We start from the raw sequence: 20130 nt of genomic DNA on the forward strand, positions 1-20130 counted from the left end.
TACCCTATTTATATAGTTGAAAGTGGAAAGAAAATAAGGTGAGAGCCAGTGGGATTTTGGTGGACACCTGTTCCCCCCCAGACTATACATTTAGGGAGTGAATAACCAGAGACTCAGTTAATAGAGCCATGACTCACCATCTCTGAGGACTTAATTATTAAGACCTTCTAGAGCATTGGAGGCATTTCAGGGCACTGATTTAGCTGTCTCTCTCCAGGAGCTTCCTCTGCACAAAGTTCTTCTTTGAGTCTTCTGGGATTGCCTTGAGCTCTAGCATAGAAGTACATTTGGAAAGAACATTGTTTTAGACATGGATGCTGGTGCCCCATGGTGGTTCCTAGCTAGATGGGTCGTTAGGCCTCCACTTTAGAGGCTCTCCTACATCTTTCACCTTTTGTCAGCAGCTGAGATTTAAACAGGGAAGGCTTGAGCCCCACTACTGCCCCACACCTTCCCCCATAATTTGTCCATATTAGAAGGTAGATACAGCTGACTTTAAAAGGGTCAGAATGATGATACCACTGTAGAAAATAATTTTGATGTATTTTAATGGCCACTGAATGTTTGTTTAATAGTCAAAAGTAATATTATAACAAAATAAGCTAAAAAACATATTCAAGAATTTCTTATATTACAATAGACAGCAGTTATCTTAAATTCCCCACCATTTAGGATAGCATTAAATCACATATTTTATAGTTCAAGTCCATGTTAAAGGAGAATCCAGTCTAAGATCACAGTTCTTGAGAAATTTAAGATTCTGAATTAAGCAACTGAATGGTGTGTAAAGACCATATGATACAGACCTATTATGAAGGAAACTTTTGTATTTCCTTTAGTCCCCTCTGTTCATGTGCATTTGCTTATAATATGCACTCTTTCTAGGGGGCTTTATGGAGAGTCTGTGTTCCAATTGGGTATTTCCCTTACTATAAGATTTTGTATTCATGAGGACTTGCTAGGTAGATAGTTCTGGGTGACATCCTGAAACAAAGCCTTCTTTATCATTGGGCTTGGTTTTTGTTTTTGTTTTTGTTTGTTTTTATAGAAACCTCAGAGGATCTGGGAAAGAACATCTTGCCCTCTGTAAGCACAGAGCACAGCGGAGATTTGAAACCCTCTCCTGCTGACCCAGGCTCTGTGAGAGAAGATTCAGGCTTCTTATGCTGGAAGAAGGGGTGCAACCAGATTTTCAAAACTTCTGCCACTCTTCAAACGCACTTCAATGAGGTTCATGCCAAGAGGCCTCAGCTGCCTGTGTCCGATCGCCATGTGTACAAGTATCGCTGTAATCAATGCAGCCTGGCTTTCAAGACCATTGAAAAGCTGCAGCTCCATTCTCAGTACCATGTGATCAGAGCTGCCACCATGTGCTGTCTTTGTCAGCGTAGTTTCCGAACTTTTCAGGCTCTGAAAAAACACCTTGAGACAAGCCACCTGGAGTTGAGTGAGGCTGACATCCAGCAGCTTTATGGTGGCCTTCTGGCCAATGGGGACCTCCTGGCAATGGGAGACCCTACCCTGGCTGAGGACCACACCATAATTGTTGAGGAAGACAAGGAGGAAGAGAGTGACTTAGAAGACAAACAGAGCCCAACAGGCAGTGACTCTGGGTCGGTACAAGAAGACTCAGGCTCAGAGCCAAAGAGAGCTCTACCTTTCAGAAAAGGTCCCAATTTCACCATGGAGAAATTTCTAGACCCTTCTCGCCCTTACAAGTGTACTGTCTGCAAGGAATCTTTCACTCAAAAGAATATCCTCTTAGTGCACTATAATTCTGTCTCCCACCTGCATAAGTTGAAGAGAGCCCTTCAAGAATCGGCAACTGGCCAGCCAGAACCCACCAGCAGCCCAGACAACAAACCTTTTAAGTGTAACACTTGTAACGTGGCCTATAGCCAGAGTTCCACTTTGGAGATCCATATGCGGTCCGTGCTGCATCAAACTAAGGCCCGAGCAGCCAAGCTGGAGGCTGCAAGCGGCAGTAGCAATGGGACGGGGAATAGCAGCAGTGTCTCCCTGAGCTCCTCCACCCCAAGTCCTGTGAGCACTAGTGGCAGTACCACCTTCACCACCACCAACCCGAGCAGTGCTGGCATCACTCCAAGCTCCAATTTACTGAGCCAAGTGCCCACTGAAAGTGTAGGGATGCCGCCCCTGGGGAATCCCATTGGTGCCAACATCACTTCCCCTTCAGAGCCCAAGGAGGCCAATCGGAAGAAGCTAGCAGATATGATTGCATCCAGACAGCAGCAGCAGCAGCAGCAGCAGCAACAGCAGCAGCAACAGCAGCAGCAACAGCAGCAACAGCAGCAACAGCAAGCACAGACACTAGCCCAGGCCCAGGCTCAGGTTCAGGCTCATCTGCAGCAGGAGCTGCAGCAGCAAGCTGCCCTGATCCAGTCTCAGTTGTTTAACCCCACCCTGCTTCCTCACTTCCCCATGACCACAGAGACCCTGCTGCAACTGCAGCAGCAGCAGCATCTCCTCTTCCCTTTCTACATCCCCAGCGCAGAGTTCCAGCTCAACCCTGAGGTGAGCTTGCCAGTGACCAGCGGGGCACTGACACTGACGGGGACAGGCCCGGGCCTGTTGGATGACCTGAAGGCTCAGGTCCAGATCCCACCACAGAGCCACCAGCAGATTCTGCAGCAGCAGCAGCAAAGCCAGCTCTCTCTGGCCCAGAGTCATTCTGCCCTTCTCCAGCCAAGCCAGCACTCCGAAAAGAAAAACAAATTGATCATCAAAGAAAAAGAAAAAGAAAGCCAGAGAGAGAAGGACAGTGCCGAGGTGGGAGAGGGCAACCTAGGACCCAAGGAATCGCTGCCAGATGCCTTGAAGGCGAAAGAGAAGAAAGATTTGGCACCAGCAGGTAGTTCTGAGCCTTCCATGCTCCCTCCACGCATCGCCTCAGATGCGAGAGGGAATGCCACCAAGGCCCTGCTGGAGAACTTTGGCTTTGAGCTGGTCATTCAGTACAACGAGAACAAGCAGAAGGTGCAGAAGAAGAATGGGAAGACTGAGCAGGGAGAGAATCTGGAAAAGCTTGAGTGTGACTCCTGTGGCAAGCTGTTTTCTAACATCTTGATTTTAAAGAGTCATCAAGAGCACGTTCATCAAAACTACTTTCCCTTTAAACAGCTGGAGAGATTTGCTAAACAGTACCGAGAGCACTACGATAAACTGTACCCCCTAAGGCCCCAGACTCCAGAGCCACCGCCACCACCTCCCCCACCACCTCCTCCACCCCCTCTTCCTGCAGCACCACCTCAGCAAGCTTCCACGCCAGCCATCCCTGCATCAGCCCCACCCATCACTTCACCCACGATTGCACCGACCCAGCCATCCGTGCCACTCACCCAACTCTCAATGCCCATGGAGCTGCCCATCTTCTCACCGCTGATGATGCAGACGATGCCACTGCAGACCTTGCCGGCTCAGCTGCCCCCTCAACTTGGACCTGTGGAGCCTCTGCCTGCAGATCTAGCCCAGCTGTACCAGCATCAGCTCAATCCAAGCCTCCTCCAACAGCAAAACAAGAGGCCTCGCACTAGGATCACGGATGACCAGCTCCGGGTCCTGCGGCAGTATTTTGACATTAACAACTCCCCCAGTGAAGAGCAGATCAAAGAAATGGCAGACAAGTCTGGGTTGCCCCAGAAAGTGATCAAGCACTGGTTCAGAAACACCCTCTTCAAAGAGCGGCAGCGTAACAAGGATTCCCCTTACAACTTTAGCAATCCTCCTATCACCAGCCTGGAGGAGCTCAAGATCGACTCTCGGCCCCCTTCGCCAGAACCTCAGAAGCAGGAGTACTGGGGAAGCAAGAGGTCTTCAAGAACAAGGTTTACTGACTACCAGCTGAGGGTCCTGCAGGACTTCTTTGATGCCAATGCTTACCCAAAGGATGACGAATTTGAGCAACTGTCTAATTTACTGAACCTTCCAACCCGAGTCATAGTGGTATGGTTTCAAAATGCCCGACAGAAGGCCAGGAAAAATTATGAGAATCAGGGGGAGGGCAAAGATGGAGAGCGGCGTGAGCTTACAAATGATAGGTATATTCGAACAAGCAACTTGAACTACCAGTGCAAAAAATGTAGCCTGGTGTTTCAGCGCATCTTTGATCTCATCAAGCATCAGAAGAAGCTGTGTTACAAGGATGAGGATGAGGAGGGGCAGGATGACAGCCAAAATGAGGATTCCATGGATGCCATGGAAATCCTGACACCTACCAGCTCCTCCTGCAGCACCCCAATGCCCTCACAGGCTTACAGTGCCCCAGCACCATCAGCCAACACAGCTTCTTCTGCTTTCTTACAGCTCACGGCGGAGGCTGATGAACTGGCCACTTTTAGTTCAAAAACAGAGGCGAGTGATGAGAAACCAAAGCAGTCTGAACCTCCCAGTGCACAGCCAAACCAAACCCAAGAAAAGCAAGGACAACCAAAGGCAGAGCTGCAGCAGCAAGACCAACCCGAGCAGAAGACCAGCGCAGCCCAGCAAAAGCTCCCACAGCTCACTTCCCCCACTTCGTTACCACAGCCTCCTCCACAAGCACCCCCACCTCAGTGCCCCTTACCCCAATCGAGCCCCAGTCCTTCTCAGCTCTCCCACCTGCCCCTCAAGCCCCTCCACACGTCGACTCCTCAACAGTTGGCAAACCTACCTCCTCAGCTAATCCCCTACCAGTGCGACCAATGTAAGTTGGCCTTTCCATCGTTTGAGCACTGGCAGGAGCATCAGCAGCTTCATTTCCTGAGTGCACAGAACCAGTTCATCCACCCCCAGTTTTTGGACAGGTCACTGGATATGCCTTTCATGCTGTTTGACCCTAGTAATCCACTCCTGGCGAGCCAGCTGCTCTCTGGGGCCATACCTCAGATTCCAGCCAGCTCGGCCACTTCTCCTTCAACTCCAACCTCCACGATGAACACTCTGAAGAGGAAGCTGGAGGAAAAGGCCAGTGCGAGCCCTGGAGAAAATGACAGTGGAACAGGAGGAGAAGAACCCCAGAGAGACAAACGTTTGAGGACAACTATTACGCCAGAACAGCTAGAAATTCTGTACCAAAAGTATCTGTTAGACTCCAATCCAACTCGAAAGATGTTGGATCACATTGCGCACGAGGTGGGCTTGAAGAAACGTGTGGTACAAGTCTGGTTTCAAAATACCCGAGCCCGGGAACGGAAAGGACAGTTCCGGGCTGTGGGCCCAGCCCAGGCCCATAGAAGATGCCCATTTTGCAGAGCACTCTTCAAAGCCAAGACTGCCCTCGAGGCTCATATCCGGTCCCGTCATTGGCACGAAGCCAAGAGAGCTGGCTACAACCTAACTCTGTCTGCAATGCTTTTAGACTGTGATGGGGGACTCCAGATGAAAGGAGATATTTTTGATGGAGCCAGCTTTTCCCACCTGCCCCCAAGCAGTAATGATGCCCAAGGTGTTCCCCTCTCACCTGTGAGTAAAACCATGGAGTTGTCTCCCAGAACTCTTCTTAGTCCTTCTTCCATCAAGGTGGAAGGGATTGAAGACTTTGAAAGCCCCTCCATGTCCTCAGTTAATCTTAACTTTGACCAAACCAAGCTGGACAATGACGACTGTTCCTCTGTCAACACAGCAATCACTGATACCACTACTGGAGATGAGGGCAATGCAGATAATGACAGTGCGACGGGAATAGCAACTGAAACCAAATCCTCTTCTGCACCCAATGAAGGGCTGACCAAAGCGGCTATGATGGCAATGTCTGAGTATGAAGATCGGTTGTCATCTGGTCTGGTCAGCCCAGCCCCAAGCTTTTACAGCAAGGAATATGACAATGAAGGTACAGTGGACTACAGTGAAACCTCAAGCCTTGCAGACCCCTGCTCCCCGAGTCCTGGTGCAAGTGGGTCAGCAGGCAAATCTGGAGACAGTGGGGATCGGCCAGGGCAGAAACGTTTTCGCACTCAAATGACCAATCTGCAGCTGAAAGTCCTAAAGTCATGCTTTAATGACTACAGGACACCCACCATGCTAGAGTGTGAGGTCCTGGGCAATGATATTGGACTGCCAAAGAGAGTTGTTCAGGTCTGGTTCCAGAATGCCCGGGCAAAAGAGAAGAAGTCCAAGTTAAGCATGGCCAAGCATTTTGGTATAAACCAAACAAGTTACGAGGGACCGAAAACAGAGTGCACTTTGTGTGGCATCAAGTACAGCGCTCGGCTGTCTGTACGTGACCATATCTTTTCCCAACAGCATATCTCCAAAGTTAAAGACACCATTGGAAGCCAGTTGGACAAGGAGAAAGAATACTTTGACCCAGCCACTGTACGTCAGTTAATGGCTCAACAAGAGTTGGACCGGATTAAAAAGGCCAATGAGGTCCTTGGACTGGCAGCTCAGCAGCAAGGGATGTTTGACAATGCCCCTCTTCAGGCTCTTAACCTTCCTACAGCATACCCGGCGCTCCAGGGCATTCCACCTGTGTTGCTCCCCGGCCTCAACAGCCCCTCCTTGCCAGGCTTTACTCCATCCAACACAGGTGGGTTTTGCTCCAGGTGATTCTTAAAGCATTTAAATTGCTGCCCCATTAGCATTCTGTTCTCTGGCTACCACCCAAACCCTTTGAATGTTGGACAGATAGGAAGAAGCTTCCCTTTCAGGTTTTCTAACAGCAACAGAACTTCTGGTCCCTTTCATCGAGTCTCCCTAGTGCTGTGGTGTATATGGTTCTAGGACTTCCCAGTCTCAGGGATGGGATCCTCTGGTTGGAACAGTCTGCTCTGAAATTATTCTCTTGCCCGATGTTCAGTAACAACCAGGGTGTATGCTACAGGGAAGAACTTGAGGGTCCTGGCGTCCTAAATCCTGGGGTGTTTTCAAGAACGCGGTTTCTAGCAGAGACCCTTTCAGTCAGTCTTTGTGAAACTGCCAATCCCCTCTAGATATTTGTTGAAAATAGAAGGCATTTGAATATCCTAGCTAATTCTGGATTGTGCTCTATGGAAACTGGTTTAAGAGAACTTAAATCAAGTCCTTGTCCTTACCTGTGGTCCCTGCCCCTGTTTTTAGAGAGCTGTGCTGCCAGAACTGCTGTCACAAAGAAGCTCTCATAGATGGATCCTGACTCCTGGCCTTCTTCCCTAGCCAGAACAACAGTGTTTACAGTAGTTCTTAATGAGACTTTGTACTCGAATGCACTGACTAGGAATCTCGTATTGGGCAATATGGTTCTGAGTCTTCAGACAGACAAAAAACATTAATGCTCATTTTTAGGATCTTCAGTCACCCCTTCATTTCCTTTTGCCCATCTCTTTCTTGCTCCCCCCAGCTCCCTAATTCAGTCATATACTTGGTACTCTTATTTTTCTATTATTAATAGGGAGTTTGATAGTTCTTCCTGTGTCTTCTTGTTCCTCCTTCTCTGCTGTCACCCCTCTTCTCTGGAGCCAGCTGTCTTTCCTAAACTGGACCTCCAGGATCCTGTGAAACTTAGGCAGAAGTTAGGAAGTCATGCCCCTCCCCCATCCCACTCAGGGCCTGCATTGACCACTGTACTTTAACCAAACAAGAGCCTTTCAAGTGCCTCCTTGCCTTCAGAATGTGTCCCCATTCTCAGGGGTTGAAGTGGTAAAAAGGTTAAGATGTGTAAGTCATTGCTTACCATTGTTGGCAAGTAAGGTCACAGAATTCTGCTAAAGCCAACAAGACATAAGGCAAGAATCAAGCTATGGAACGTGTCTAGGCACTGAATTGCCTTTGCAACCCAGGACCTTGGCAGAAGGGCTTGGTTTCGTAATAATGTGAAAAAAAAATTAGAATTAGAATGTCTGATCTATTCCCCTTGTTTTACAGATGAGAAAACTGAGGGCCAGAGAGGTCAAGACCATTCAGCAAGCTAGGGTAGGAGCCAGAGCTCCCACCCAGGCCTCCAGGCTCCCAGTGCTATGTGCTCCTTCCACAACACCCAATATGAGCCAGTCAGTCAACAGGTATATGTTTAGTGCTACTCAGGTTCTGACCACTAACAGTGGACTCAAGATAGAAAGGTGTGCTCTTAATTACTAGAGGCAGCCAGGTGTGCCCCAGTTACTACCACCTGACTGTACCACAGCTCGCAGGAGCGCTGGATCTGGAATGGGGAAAGGAACTTGTATTTAATATGTCAAGTCCAATGGTAAGCTCTTTCCATATGACCTTCCATTTAGTCCCTACAACCATATATTATGGGAAGTTGAGGTTCCATGCAGTCAGTGGGTGGGCATAGGGCCAAACAGCAGCTGTGTGTCAGACACAATCCTTACAGCATCAGTCTGACTCCAGAGGCACATGTCAGGCATCGGGGATGAGATGCCTTATTAGTGATAATCTTGCAGATGAGAAAACTGAGGCCACGGAATTATTTTGCAAATATATTGAGCTACTACTACATCATATATGGCTAATACAGAAGTTGGTAAATATAGCAAGGGTTCTGTAAATAATTCTTAACCATTCCTTTCTCTTCTATTCAAGATACAGAAGTCAGTTTAAGGCCTTCTGACCTGGATTTTTCTCCTGAAAGCCTGATGCCACAGAGATGGAGAAATCTCTAGATGTTTTCTCCTTGCCTCACTGATCTTTTGGCTCTGTCTGGCTCCAACCTATAATATGGAGCAGGCCTGTTGCCTAGAAGTACATAGAGAGAGAGAGCCATGTCCTAAGTTGTTGAATTCATAATCCATTCGCTCTCCATCTTGTACGTGCCAGTTTAACCAGTGAACCTTTACTGGCTTTTTCTGAGTCACATACTTCTTTGTGGTTTCAGTTCCTTCTGTGCATTGAGGAAACTGGATGACTTCATTTCAGTAGCCCTTTTCTGCTGTTTTGAAAGAGTAAATTAATGCTGCTCTGTGAAGCCAAGGGAGGCATCCCCCTTCGCTTTCCAAACATTAACGGCTATTTTTCTGGGATTGGCAGCTTGAGGCAACCTTGTCCTCGTCATCTGAAGTTTGAGGGGTTTTAAATGTTGCACCAGTGTGAAGTCAGCATTGTTTTCACGCATATCTAGGCTTCTGTGTGTTTTCTCATAAGGACAGTGTCATGTTATAGAACACACCCCCACAACCCCAGTTTTTGGCAGAAGGTGGTCCAGATGAAATAGGAGCTGTGGAATTTTATTATTTTACATTTTGATGCCCTCCAAAGAAGGGATGAATACGGTCTAGTTTCTTAAGTGTGGTGAGTGTAATGTTCTGAGGTCCACTGCCTGTGAATTCTTCCCAGCATCTCCTGATTCAGCACATCTGGTCTCCCTGCCCCACATTGCTGTCCTCCACCACCACCACCACCACCTTGCTAGTCTTTTTGTTTTGTTTTTTAAAGATTTATCTATTTATTCATGAGAGATACACAGAGAGAGGCAGAGACACAGGGAGAGGGAGAAGCAGGCTCTGTGCAGGGAGCCCAATGTGGGACTCCATCCTGGATCCCAGGATCACGCCCTGAGCTGAAGGCAAATGCTCAATTGCTGAGCCACCCCAGGCATCCCCACCTTGCTAGTCTTGATGCACCTATAGCAATGCTGTCTTCCATACCTGGCACAAAACACTCAGAGTAGGAGAGAAATATGAGTGAGGATGGATATTAAGCTCTGGGCTGAGTGAAGGCTTTATAAGCAGAGTGTGACTGCAGATGGGTATCTACCCCATGCGGGCCTGGTGACTTGGTCAAAAACCTTTACTACCTATAAGTATGAGTAGGTCGTGATGTCTTAGGAAGCACTGGTGCCAACACACTGGGCTGTTCCCATTTCTGATACTGCTTTTCTCCTCTTCTTGGGGGTGGTTTCTCAAGCATCTGTATGTCATTCCAATGGGTAGGAAGAGCGAATGCTCATTTCTCCAATAAACTTTAGATTCATATGCCTACACGGTTACATTTTTCAACAGATTTGTTAAAGTGCAGATTAGGTGAGCCTAGGTAATGGGGACAGTTTTCCCTGAATAGATCGTTTTTATTTCTTCCCATTGTTCATCCTCCTCTCTGCCCTATTAACACATCCATTCAACTATAGCAGTGGAGACCAGAGAGGCACATGTGTTTGTTCACGTGGTCGTGGGGCTTGGTCAGGTTTCTTGCTTTTGTTCTTTTCTCCAGTTACCTCTGTCCTCTACAACTTCTTCTGGTGGGGCCTCTTAGCTATACTGTTTCTGTGGAGCTTTGATGAAGGACATTGGTTCAAATGTCCCAGCTGTAAACACCTAGTTTGGGGAACTGGGCAAAGAACATATGAATTAGTGGGTGTGGCATGTGTGGCAGGAAGGTGTTAGAAGTTGTTTAACTGAAAGGGGAACTAGGGGAGCTGACCCAGGATTGGGCCCTGATCATAGAGTATAAGGCTATCCTCCCCTGAGCCTGGTGAGACCCCTCTACTGAAAATGGTTTGGAGAGGATCTTTCAACTTTAAACCTTGAGATCTCAGACTTCATGCCAGTGACACAAGTCAAAACATCTTGAGCTTCATCCTCAGCACCCCAGACTGACGTATGGTTCTGTCTTCGTTTCTTTCAGCTTTAACGTCTCCTAAACCGAACTTGATGGGTCTGCCCAGCACAACAGTTCCTTCCCCTGGCCTCCCCACATCTGGATTACCAAATAAACCGTCCTCAGCGTCGCTGAGCTCCCCAACCCCAGCACAAGCCACCATGGCGATGGCCCCTCAGCAACCCCCCCAACCCCAGCAGCAGCAGCAGCAGCCACAGGTGCAGCCGCCGCCGCCCGCAGCTCAGCCACCACCCGCACCACAGCTCCCACCGCAACAGCAGCAACAGCAACGCAAGGACAAAGACAGCGAGAAGGTAAAGGAGAAGGAAAGGGCACACAAAGGGAAAGGGGAGCCCCTTCCTGTCCCCAAGAAGGAGAAAGGAGATGCCCCCACAGCGGCCACAGCCACGATCTCAGCCCCACTGCCCGCCATGGAGTATGCAGTGGACCCTGCACAGCTGCAGGCCCTCCAGGCAGCCTTGACTTCGGACCCCACAGCGTTGCTCACGAGCCAGTTCCTTCCTTACTTTGTACCAGGCTTCTCTCCTTACTATGCCCCCCAGATCCCTGGCGCCCTGCAGAGTGGGTACCTGCAGCCTATGTATGGCATGGAGGGCCTGTTTCCCTACAGCCCTGCGCTGTCGCAGGCCCTGATGGGGCTGTCCCCGGGCTCCCTACTGCAGCAGTACCAGCAATACCAGCAGAGTCTGCAGGAGGCGATCCAGCAGCAGCAGCAGCGGCAACTGCAGCAGCAGCAGCAGCAGCAGCAGCAGCAAAAAGTGCAGCAGCAGCCCAAAGCAAGCCAAACCCCAGTCCCCCCGGGGGCTGCTTCCCCAGACAAAGACCCTGCCAAAGAATCCCCCAAACCAGAAGAGCAGAAAAACGCACCCCGTGAGGTGTCCCCCCTCCTGCCGAAACTCCCCGAAGAGCCAGAAGCAGAAAGCAAAAGTGCGGACTCCCTCTACGACCCCTTCATTGTTCCAAAGGTGCAGTACAAGTTGGTCTGCCGCAAGTGCCAGGCGGGCTTCGGTGACGAGGAGGCGGCGAGGAGCCACCTGAAGTCCCTCTGCTTCTTCGGCCAGTCTGTGGTGAACCTGCAAGAGATGGTGCTTCACGTCCCCACGGGCGGCGGCGGCGGCGGCGGCGGCGTTGGTGGCGGCGGCGGCGGCGGCGGCGGCGGTGGCGGCGGCTCGTACCACTGCCTGGCGTGCGAGAGCGCGCTCTGTGGGGAGGAAGCTCTGAGTCAACATCTCGAGTCGGCCTTGCACAAACACAGAACAATCACGAGAGCAGCAAGAAACGCCAAAGAGCACCCTAGTTTATTACCTCACTCTGCCTGCTTCCCCGATCCTAGCACCGCATCTACCTCGCAGTCTGCCGCTCACTCAAACGACAGCCCCCCTCCCCCGTCGGCCGCCGCCCCCTCCTCGTCCTCCGCTTCCCCCCACGCCTCCAGGAAGTCTTGGCCGCAAGTGGTCTCCCGGGCTTCGGCCGCGAAGCCCCCTTCTTTTCCTCCTCTCTCCTCATCTTCAACGGTTACCTCAAGTTCATGCAGCACCTCAGGGGTTCAGCCCTCGATGCCAACAGACGACTATTCGGAGGAGTCTGACACGGATCTCAGCCAAAAGTCCGACGGACCGGCGAGCCCGGTGGAGGGGCCCAAAGACCCCAGCTGCCCCAAGGACAGTGGTCTGACCAGTGTAGGAACGGACACCTTCAGATTGTAAGCTTTGAAGATGAACAATACAAACAAATGAATTTAAATAAAAAGATTAATAACAAACCAATTTCAAAAATAGACTAACTGCAATTCCAAAGCTTCTAACCAAAAAAAAAAAAAAAAAAAAAAAAAAGGAAAAAAAAGAAAAAGCGTGGGTTGTTTTCCCATATACCTATCTATGCCGGTGATTTTACATTCTTGTCTCTTTTCTTTTTTTCTTTTAATATTCAAAAAAAAAAAAAAAGAACAAAAAAAAAAAAAAACCAAACCCTTAACCCTGTTACATTGTGTCCTTTTGAAGGTACTATTGGTCTGGGAAACAGAAGTCCGCAGGGCCTCCCTAATGTCTTTGGAGCTTAAACCCCTTGTATATTTGCCCCCTTTTCAATAAACACCCCACATTGATAGCACAGAGGAGCCCGGCATGCACTGTATGGGAAAGCAGTCCACCTTGTTACAGTTTTAAATTTCTTGCTATCTTAGCATTCAGATACCAATGGCTTGCTAAAAGAAAAAAAAAAAAAAAGAAATGTAATGTCTTTTTATTCTCAGGTCAATCGCTCACACTTTGTTCTGTTTTCAGATTCATTGTTTTATAATATATTATTTTTTCAGTTTTTTTTTTTTTTTTTTTGTTCCAGAAAAGATTTTTGTTTTGTTAATTTAAAAACGGGCAGAAAGTATTTGAGAAAAACAATGTGAACTGCTTTAGCTTTCTGGGGATTTAAAGGATAGCTTTTCTGCTGAAGCCAATTTCAAGGGGAAAAGTTAAGCACTCCCACTTTCAGAAAAAAAAAAAAAAAACAACCCACACACAGAGTGTTGAGGACTTGTAGCTTAAAAAAATAAGTTTTAAAAACTGACTTTCTGTATTTATGATAGATATGACCATTTTTGGTGTTGAGTAGATTGTTGCATTGGAAATGAACTGAAGCAGTATGGTAGATTTAAAAGGAAAAAAAAATCTTTTGTGTACATTTAGCTTTTTGTATGGTCCAGCTGACAGCTCCTCATTTGATGTTGTCTTGTTCATTCCTAGCAGATAGATTGCAATCCGTTGATTCGCCTAAGCTTTTCTCCCCTTTGTCCCTTAATTCCACTTTCTCCTTCCTCCTCCCACCCTATAATCTCCCACTTAAGGTAGCTGCCTTCATTTCTTAGAGGGTAGCTACAGAATTATTTTATAAAACTAAAGAAAGAATTTCAAAAGGTTCTAGGGGTCATTAGGATCCTCACAGATTATTTTTGGTTGGGGAGTTGAAACTTTTTAAAGGCATATAATTCTAGTTACCTATGTCTGTAAGCCTTGTGCCATTTATTTTTTATTTATCCTTCCTTTAGCTTTTCTTTTTATCCCTCCTTTTCTTCCTTGTTTGGTAGATGCTTCAAATATTCTTTTCCTAAACTAAAGCATTTGTTTCGGTTTGTGTAATTGGGCTGTGTACTTTTCTTTCTAAAAAAGTTTTTGGTTAGGGGTTTTGTTTTTGTTTTCTTTCCTCTCAGAAAAAGAAATTTCATGCTTTAAATAAAATCCAAAGACACACCCTTTCACTGCTGATGCAGAAAAAAGGGAAAGGGTTCTTGTTACTTGAGAATTTGTTTCTGATTTAAACAAACAAGACTTAGTTTAATAAAAGAAAGAGTAAAACAAAAGATTCCCAGGTTGTTATGTGCTTCTTCTGCAAGCAGAGAGGCAACTGTTAATGACAATTCCATATACCAAAAGACACATTTTTTACTTCAAAGTTTTGTCCTTGTGTTAGGCAGTCTGAGCGGCGAGTGATCCAGAGTGCAGCCAACAAAGAAGCAGATAGCAATGTACAGAGAGCAAAAAAGGAACCGTATGTGAGGCACTTGTATTTATGTTAATATCTGTATTCCTGTAACACATAACACAACGCAACATACACCCTTTCTCATCTTAAAACAACGATCTGAACTTTGAAAGGAAAACTTTGTGCTGCTAAAAACGTAGATTTTGGAGACAAATAGATGCTTTGCTGTTTCACTTTCATAGCCAAACATCAACAGAAATAATCTCCCCTTACCCCCAAAAGTGTGAAATCCTTCTCCCCTTCATTCTCTTCCTTATGTTTCAAAAGGGAACTTTGAAGACTGTGAATGCAGGTTCCATTGGTCATCTTTCAGGCTTCTTTCCCCAGTGCTGAAGCCACTCAACGACTTTGCAAAAGACTGGAGCATTCCAAGATCTGAAAATGGATTTCTTTTTTTCTTTTTTCCTCTTTTTTAGCCGGGACTATTTTATTTTTATGAATTTGTTTTTGGTTTAATGAAAGAGTAGATCCTGAACTGTTGTATATATTTCTAACTAGGCTGATGCACAGTGCAAATTCCTTTCTTTTTTTTAATTTTTTAAGTAGAAATACCATCTAACTATTCATACCAATATCCAGTTGTAGCATAAGGTGTCAAAAACAAGTACACAAAAAACATTTGCTGTTTTAACAAGCTGTTTTATTTTAACAAAAATTCTTGTATTTCTCCCTGTGTTTGAGATGAACATTTTTAAATTTTAAAGTTGTACAGTTTTTTGTTTTCCATTATTTTATCGTTTGTAACTCTATGAAATATATATATATTTTTTGCCATTTAACTGTTGTATGTTACTCTGTGTCTGTATCATATAGAAAAAATTGTTTTTGTTTTTGGTTCTCTATGTGATACCAATTAACAATTTAACACTAGCTTTACCTGTCAAATTCTGCTAGGTTTTTTTTTTTTCTGAAAACTTTGTTTTTAAAAATGATATTGCTTGGTATTAGTGCAATTTCTATCCCTTTCCCTCCTCCCTCAACTTTAAGTTCATTTCCTTGTAATTTTGCCACCCCCTCCACAATGGTGGGGTTTTTTTTTGTTTGTTTTGAGCTACTATGCCATCCTCCCTCTGTGCGGCGGAGTGACTGTCAGTGTTTTGTGAAGCCATGCCTTGACCTGTGGGTATATTTGGCAACAGCAAGGTGGTTGGGTAGATTGGCTAAGCATGCTTCCACCCACCAGTGTTTCTCAGAGGGGTTATGTGATTGTTTCATCCTGGAGTGGGTTGCACATTTGATGCTTTCCTCTACAACTCTACCACCCACATATATGTTCACTCAAAAAAGAAAAAAAAAATTATCAGCATTAACTCAGAAGTAGCAAAGCAGTCAGTAATGGTGACAATTAGAAGCCAAATATGAACTAGTTAGATGTTTGTGGGTTGACATCCACTATGGCTATGACTGGTATCATTTACAAAGCATGAATTCACTACAATGCTCAACTGTTTAGATTGGTCTCACTAGAAGAATTTAACTCCTGTCTGTTGCATAGTAGGTAGCTGAATAGGATATCTCAACTCACTTTTTAAATTAGTTCTTCACCTCTACTGACACTTCATGTTTTGGTTGGTTTGTTTTTTTCCCCCCCAAATAACTCCTAAGTGTGGGTTGGCACTTGACACCATTCAGTCATGGCACCATATGAACCCACCAAATGGAATTTATTTCAACCATCCTTCCTCCATCCTTCCAAAAAGAAACTTAAGAAGGAAACACACACACAAACATACACACACGAAAAAGTTTAAGTCTAGGAATTTTTTTTTAATTAAAAGTTATTTAAAGAGATGAATGTGGCCAAAGTTTTACATGATTGAAAATAAAGTAAAACAGACGGCATGTGTTTAAACCTGAGTTTATCAGGCATGGCAGGAAGTTGCAGGAGAGAGAGGCAGTGACCCAAGCCAGTGCACTTGATGTTCATGGACATATATTTTTTTTAAATAAATTAAATTAAAACATTTTAAATATAAGCATAAATTGAGTTGGTTGTTTGTTGGCGCTGAGATACTGCCCACTGTGAAACAAAGCTTTGACTAGTTTTTTTTTGTTTGTTTACTTTCTGGGGGGGGAGGGGGGCAAGTTTGGGTAGGAAAGAAAGCATAAATGAACGTGACCCTGAGGTGAAGAGGTATATGAACAGCCTTTGCAATGTACAAAAAAACAAAAAACAAAACAAAACAAAAAAAAAAAAACAAAAAAAAATAGAGCAAGTGAAACCAAAAATGATGTTCTTGGTGTTTTTCTATAATGTAGTCTTGTTAGCTTTTTTGTTACTGTAACAATGCTGATCTCGAACTGTACCAAAATACATGGAGACTAACAAACAGAACCACATGGAACTTTCAAACTGAAAAAAAAATTTGTCACAAAAACTTTGTTGTCATAGTTAAGTTGATTGTAGATGGTAATTGAATATACTCCTTTGAAAATATTTCATCAAGTATGTTTCCTGCTCATTGTGATACATTAAAAAAATATGAGCAAAAGTTCTTGTCTTATGCCATCAGATTTTGTGTGTGTGTGCGCATGTGTGAGAAAGGAGACCGATGACTGGCAAAATGTAAACAGTATCCTGAGGTTGCATATACTTATTCCAAGGTACACAGATCTTTAGTATTTCTAAATGTCCATGTGTTTCCCATCTCTTGGTGTTCATGAAAGTGCAGCAGGTTTTCACTGTGGTGAATGAATTTCATTCATTTCTCAATGAAATACCCTTCTCAGCTTATTTCATTGAGAAGGGTAAGCCTGACAACTTGGATAGTATTTGACCCTCAGCCCTAATGGTGTGTGTGTGTGTGTGTGTGTGTTTTTTTTTTTTCCAAATGTTTATATGAAAATCTTGGACACTTGGTACAACCACAAGCAAGTTAGTTTTGCTGGTGGCCGGAAGAGAGGTAAGTTAAACTTTTCTGAGATGGGAATTGGATCCAATGTTTTTAACAGAAGGATATAAAAGGTAAGTTGAACTAAGTAATATTCACTACATCTACCTTTCCTATGGAATTTGAGATAAGAATAGTCTGCAAAATAGTAATAATGTTAGTCATTCCTACATAGAGAATACTCAGTTCTCTTACAAAAAAAAAACAAAAAACAAAAAACCTCTTAACAGCACAAAATGCCTGAAATTCATTAATAAGGACTATATCCAAGATAAGGCTCAAAGGCCTTCCATTCATCTCTAATTTATAGTCACAGCTGATAAATAAATTACAAAACTCTAGTAGCTGGGCTTGGATAGCATTGCAGGCTAGTTATGTCCTTGCAAGGTCTGCAGCATCTGCCCTCGGCCAACAGGGATATTTTCTACCTCAGGAGTTAAGCTATGAAATCCTCTCCTATTGCATCTGACAGCCATTGTCAACCGAGTCTTTTTTCTTAGTTCCTGGAGCAGGAATTCAAGAGGCAATGAGCCTATTGGCTAAAAATGTCAGAGAATTCTACAACTGGCAGAGGCATTGCTAGTGCTTAGAAAGGAAAAGTTGGTTCCCTTGCCGATGCTAGAACCTCTATGCCAAACAAGTAGCATCACTATCCCTAATAAAACCCTGATCTTTCCCGACACATTGTACCTTTCTTTTGGGTGTTACTGCAGAAGCACAAGGCTTCTATGTCAGTATGTTTTCTTGGCACACAGTTATGTCACTGATCTTCTGACCCCACAGAAAGGTACAGTATGATAAAAACTGTTCAGACCCAAAGCCACGTCTGCCTTTCTAAGCTATAATTATTTTAGGATCTGGCAGGATCACACTGAAACATTTTAAATTGAACTATTTTGCAGAGAAGTTTTGCTGTCTCAGCTCTTTAGAGGACTGTAACTACAATACAATTCTTCTACAGATAAATTTTTAACAAAATAAGACCAAACCTTAGTGATGGTTGAGCCCTTTGTATCAGAAAATCTCTAAGCACCTGAATTACATTGCAAGGGGTTTGGGCAAGGGACTTGGTTACTAGAAAAGCTTTTTCTTAAAAGGAGGCTTCCAATCTGGCTTCAATATCATGCTCATGTGGATATTAATCTCCTTGGAATTAATAGTACTACACACACACACACACACACACACACACACACACACACCCGGAAAATGTGAAACGGCAACATCTTAAAACGGGTGATAGGTGTTAGGTAGCTGTTTCTAATTTTGCTTTAAAGAAATGTCTGTAGTGCCTAGCTCCTGTTATGGACTAATGACCTTCCAAATCTCACTTTTAACAAGTTTAGACTTTAAGTTACAAGAGCACAAGCAGTTTAAGAGTCAAGTTGAAGGATGAGAAGTTTGCACCTGCTGCTTTGCTCTGCAGCCTTAATTACAGCAGGACACATGTGCTCTCACTCAGTCTCTGTACATTACTGCTGGGGGTGGACCAGCCAAGGCTCTGGTAAAACTTGTAAAGGAGTTAGTGCTCTCAGGGCCATTAAAGTAGAGGCAGCTTTCCATTACTTTTTACTTCACAGCAAAGGTGGGTATTTTCTTTCCTTCTTTCCTTCCTTCCTTCCTTCCTTCTTCCCTCCCTCTTTTTTTCATCCTCTTTTAAATTAGAGGCACATATTTTTAAGATGTCTTGGCCAATTAGATTCCTCTCAGTCTATCTTGGGGTTTTAAATTATAGGTGCAAAAAAAAAATAAATTATAGGTGCAAAAATAAATTTGTTCTTGATCCTTTATGACTGCCTCATTTCTTATCCTGTATGGAACAAAGAGACTATGTAATCGGATTTATGAGTCCTTTAACATGGGAATAAGAACTTTCAGGTGAACGGTTTCAATCTTGGACTAAGGGATCCCTGGGTGGCGCAGCGGTTTGGCGCCTGCCTTTGGCCCAGGGCGCGATCCTGGAGACCCGGGATCGAATCCCACATCAGGCTCCCGGTGCATGGAGCCTGCTTCTCCCTCTGCCTGTGTCTCTGCCTCTCTCTCTCTCTCTGTGACTATCATAAATAAATGATAGTTAAAAAAAAAATCTAAAAAAAAAAAAATCTTGGACTAAGAAATCAGCGCAAAGAAGCAGCTTAGAGTAGCAAGTGAGGTAGGCTTCAGTAAATATTCTCTGTGTCCTTGTAATGCCAAAAACTTCCTTTTGACACTTGCTCTTGTTTTCTTATTCTTTGTACACTACTATTTATTGAGCTCCCTCAACTGTTACTATTTTTTGGATGTCTTCTATAACACCTTATATTTGCATGATACATGAAAAGTACTTTTGTAAAATTACTTCTTGCTTGTTCCTCAAAATGATCTATAAGGTAGGCAAAGTGGGTGACATCACAGGTGTTCAGGGTAGGGAGGTAATGAGGGGAGAAGGCATTACCCATATGTTTAGCCTTTGTCCAGTGTTCCTTCTTCCCCTACACAACCCACATACTATTTCCTGAGAGACACTAAGGAAAAGTGTCTGAGAGAGTGGGCTCAGGAGTCAAGACTAACTGGGTTTGGGCAGCCTGGGTAGCTCAGCGGTTTAGCGCCGCCTTCAGCCCAGGGCGTGATCCTGGAGACCCGGGATCGAGTCCCATATCAGGCTCCCTGCATGGAGCCTGCTTCTTCTGCCTGTGTCTCTGCCTCTCTCTTTCTCTCTCTCTCTCTCTCTCATGGACAAAATAAATAAATCTTAAAAAAAAAAAAAAAAAGACTAACTGGGTTCATTCTGGCTCCAGCACCATGACCTTGATTCTGTTATTTATTCCCACTGTAAAATGAGGATAATGGTACCTGTTTCACAAGATTGTTGCAAAGATTAAATAATATATGCAAAAATGTTTTGAACACTGCCTGGTACATACTGAGTGACAAATACCTGTTGCTAATATTTTTGTCAGTTTTAACACTCCACGTCTCTTTTGCTGTAGGTTCCTTGGGACTGCAGCTTTCTAAGTCCTGCTTTAAGTCGCAGAGGGTTGGCAGGGGGTTGGGGGAGCTGCAACTGTATACATCAGTCCCATTAAGCCCTTGCCTTATATTTCTATTCAGATGCTTCCCTGTCCATAAATATCTCAGACGATCCAGAGGACCCTCAGGGAGATTCTGCTCAGAACTGTACAGAAATGCAGTGCAG

The 20130-nt window shown here is 44.9% G+C and overlaps 1 protein-coding gene and 1 long non-coding RNA gene across 35 annotated transcripts in view; one reads left to right on the forward strand and one right to left on the reverse strand.

Annotated features, from left to right (window-relative positions):
- Positions 1 to 16556, forward strand: part of ZFHX3 (zinc finger homeobox 3) — a 527663-nt gene extending 511107 nt beyond the window's left edge. For 31 of the 32 annotated variants that reach the window (XM_077888804.1, XM_077888884.1, XM_077888896.1 and 28 more), the window contains 2 exons: positions 1049 to 6526; positions 10537 to 16556. In XM_077888804.1, the coding sequence (XP_077744930.1) occupies positions 1049 to 6526; positions 10537 to 12236 (7178 nt within the window). In that variant the 3' untranslated portion in view covers positions 12237 to 16556. Of the gene's footprint in view, positions 1 to 1048; positions 6527 to 7839; positions 7977 to 10536 lie in introns of all 32 variants that reach the window. The other variant, XR_013374931.1, reaches the window with a different exon arrangement.
- The window catches only part of LOC144308513 (uncharacterized), a 137492-nt gene that overhangs the window by 2169 nt on the left and 115193 nt on the right, over positions 1 to 20130 (reverse strand). For 2 of the 3 annotated variants that reach the window (XR_013374978.1, XR_013374989.1), the window contains 3 exons: positions 12050 to 12237; positions 11398 to 11731; positions 138 to 270 (listed from right to left, as the gene is read on the reverse strand). This is a non-coding gene — a long non-coding RNA (uncharacterized LOC144308513). The remainder of the gene's footprint in view (positions 1 to 137; positions 271 to 11397; positions 11732 to 12049; positions 12238 to 20130) is intronic. The other variant, XR_013374996.1, reaches the window with a different exon arrangement.

Source organism: Canis aureus, chromosome 3, assembly GCF_053574225.1.
Source record: "Canis aureus isolate CA01 chromosome 3, VMU_Caureus_v.1.0, whole genome shotgun sequence".
Taxonomy (NCBI): Eukaryota; Metazoa; Chordata; class Mammalia; order Carnivora; family Canidae; genus Canis; species Canis aureus.